This window comes from Physeter macrocephalus, unplaced genomic scaffold (genome assembly GCF_002837175.3).
Source record: "Physeter macrocephalus isolate SW-GA unplaced genomic scaffold, ASM283717v5 random_12307, whole genome shotgun sequence".
Taxonomy (NCBI): Eukaryota; Metazoa; Chordata; class Mammalia; order Artiodactyla; family Physeteridae; genus Physeter; species Physeter macrocephalus.
In genome coordinates this window covers 1-1,615 of record NW_021157592.1, presented here as the reverse complement: position 1 = coordinate 1,615, position 1,615 = coordinate 1, and the positions used below count along the sequence as shown (strand labels likewise).

The following is a 1,615-nucleotide window of genomic DNA, read 5'->3' as shown; positions in this document are numbered from 1 at the left end:
TCGGCAGGCGGACTCTCAACCACTGCGCCACCAGGGAAGCCCTATTTGGTGTTTTTTATAATTCCCAGGTTGGACTAAAATTTATCCATGCATAAGGGTTTATTCTGCAAATTAATAATGCAGAGGAGATTTTAGAGAAACACTTTTAAGTTTGAGGGAACTTTTTAAGTACACTGAAAGCACACACAAGACTCTGTAAATCATTTTTTTCATCACAGCCTGTCCCTAAGTGCCTCTTCCTGGCAGGTGAATTTGCATATTTCTGTTTGCTTTATGTAGAAGGAATAGTATATACTTTATTTTACTAACAATCTGGCTCTCTGCCAGTTGGAAGGTGATATCTTTAACATATATGTCATATAATGGTTTCCATTCACTTTCTAAGTTACAGACAGACATCTTTTAACAGTGTGGGTCACATTTTCACAGGTGATGAAAACATACCATATGTATCATGCAGAGAGCATCAGCGCAGAGAGCAAGCTGAAAGAGGCTGAGAAACAAGAAGAGAAGCAAATTGGCAGATCCAGTGACCCAGTCTTTCATATTAGACTGGAAGAGAGACATCAGCGGCGAAGCTCTGTGAAGAAAATTGAAAAGATGAAGGAAAAAGTAAGTAAAAGACTGCAGAGCCTTTCTGTCCTCACTGGAGGTGACAAAACATAGGAACACTGATGCAACAGCTGATAGACACACATTGTAAATTACTGTGAAGTGACATGCATTTCCTCCCGCGGGAATGAAAAAATGTGTTAGAAACATAAAAATCGTGTAATAACAGCTGGACCTCATTTAGTGGTGAATGCCAAGTATCCAATACACAATGTAGAGAACTCTGAATATTAACAAAGAGATTTCATTGCAAATGGGCCTGGCGCCTATATACGTTGCTGTTATTCCTCATCGCTGGGTAATTTTCGTTTATTTAATTCAGGTTCGAAATGTACTTTTCTCAAAGGACTTCGAAGTTCATTTGTATATGTTGAATAAATTGTTTAGATGAATAGAAATTCATGTATGCTTTCCCTGTCTTGTTTTAAAATGACTTTATTGTTTTTCCCAATGCCTGGATCTTCTTCATTTCCAGAGACAAGCAAAGTATTCAGAAAACAAGCTAAAGTCGATTAAGGCACGGAATGAATATCTCCTAACCCTTGAAGCAACCAATGCCTCAGTTTTCAAGTATTATATTCATGATCTTTCAGATTTAATTGATGTAAGTACTTGAAGTTTTTATACTTTCCATACCAAGATGGAATTAGCAGTAATCTCATTTCCTTGATTCTAAAACACCATCATTTATTAAAACAACGTTGTTTTATGTAGTTCTCAGAAAAAAAATGCTGCCAATTAAACTACACAGAATGCTAAGACACAATAAATTGTAAGATGCATGTGAAATACTGTGCATCCTAAAACCGCTGAAAAACGAATTATGAAGTTCTGTGAAGCTGTATCTGGAAGACTCAGCTAGGAAGGGGGTCCAGGCATTTTCCAATGATGCAGTGGCACAGCCCTAACTGTGTTCATTGATTCAAAATATATTTATTGGACCCCTACTATTGTGAGATGCTGAGGCTCTGAGAAGCCATAGATAAACAGTTCTTACCCCCTG

General features: G+C 37.5%; 1 protein-coding gene across 1 annotated transcript; it reads left to right on the top strand.

The window, feature by feature from the left end:
• Positions 1-183: 183 nt before the first annotated feature.
• LOC114485927 (SLIT-ROBO Rho GTPase-activating protein 1-like) lies at positions 184-1,237 on the top strand. Its single transcript, XM_028487715.2, has 2 exons — positions 184-612; positions 1,088-1,237. The coding sequence occupies exons 1-2, from the start codon at positions 433-435 to the stop codon at positions 1,226-1,228; spliced, it is 321 nt and encodes a 106-aa protein (XP_028343516.1). The 5' UTR covers positions 184-432; the 3' UTR covers positions 1,229-1,237.
• Positions 1,238-1,615: the final 378 nt, after the last annotated feature.

Excerpts from the sequence above, each read along its gene's own strand:
- LOC114485927 (XM_028487715.2), top strand. The coding sequence starts at position 433 with ATGAAAACATACCATATGTATCATGCAGAGAGCATCAGCGCAGAGAGC. Across the intron at positions 613-1,087 it reads TTGAAAAGATGAAGGAAAAA|AGACAAGCAAAGTATTCAGA; the intron begins GTAAGTAAAAGA and ends CTTCATTTCCAG.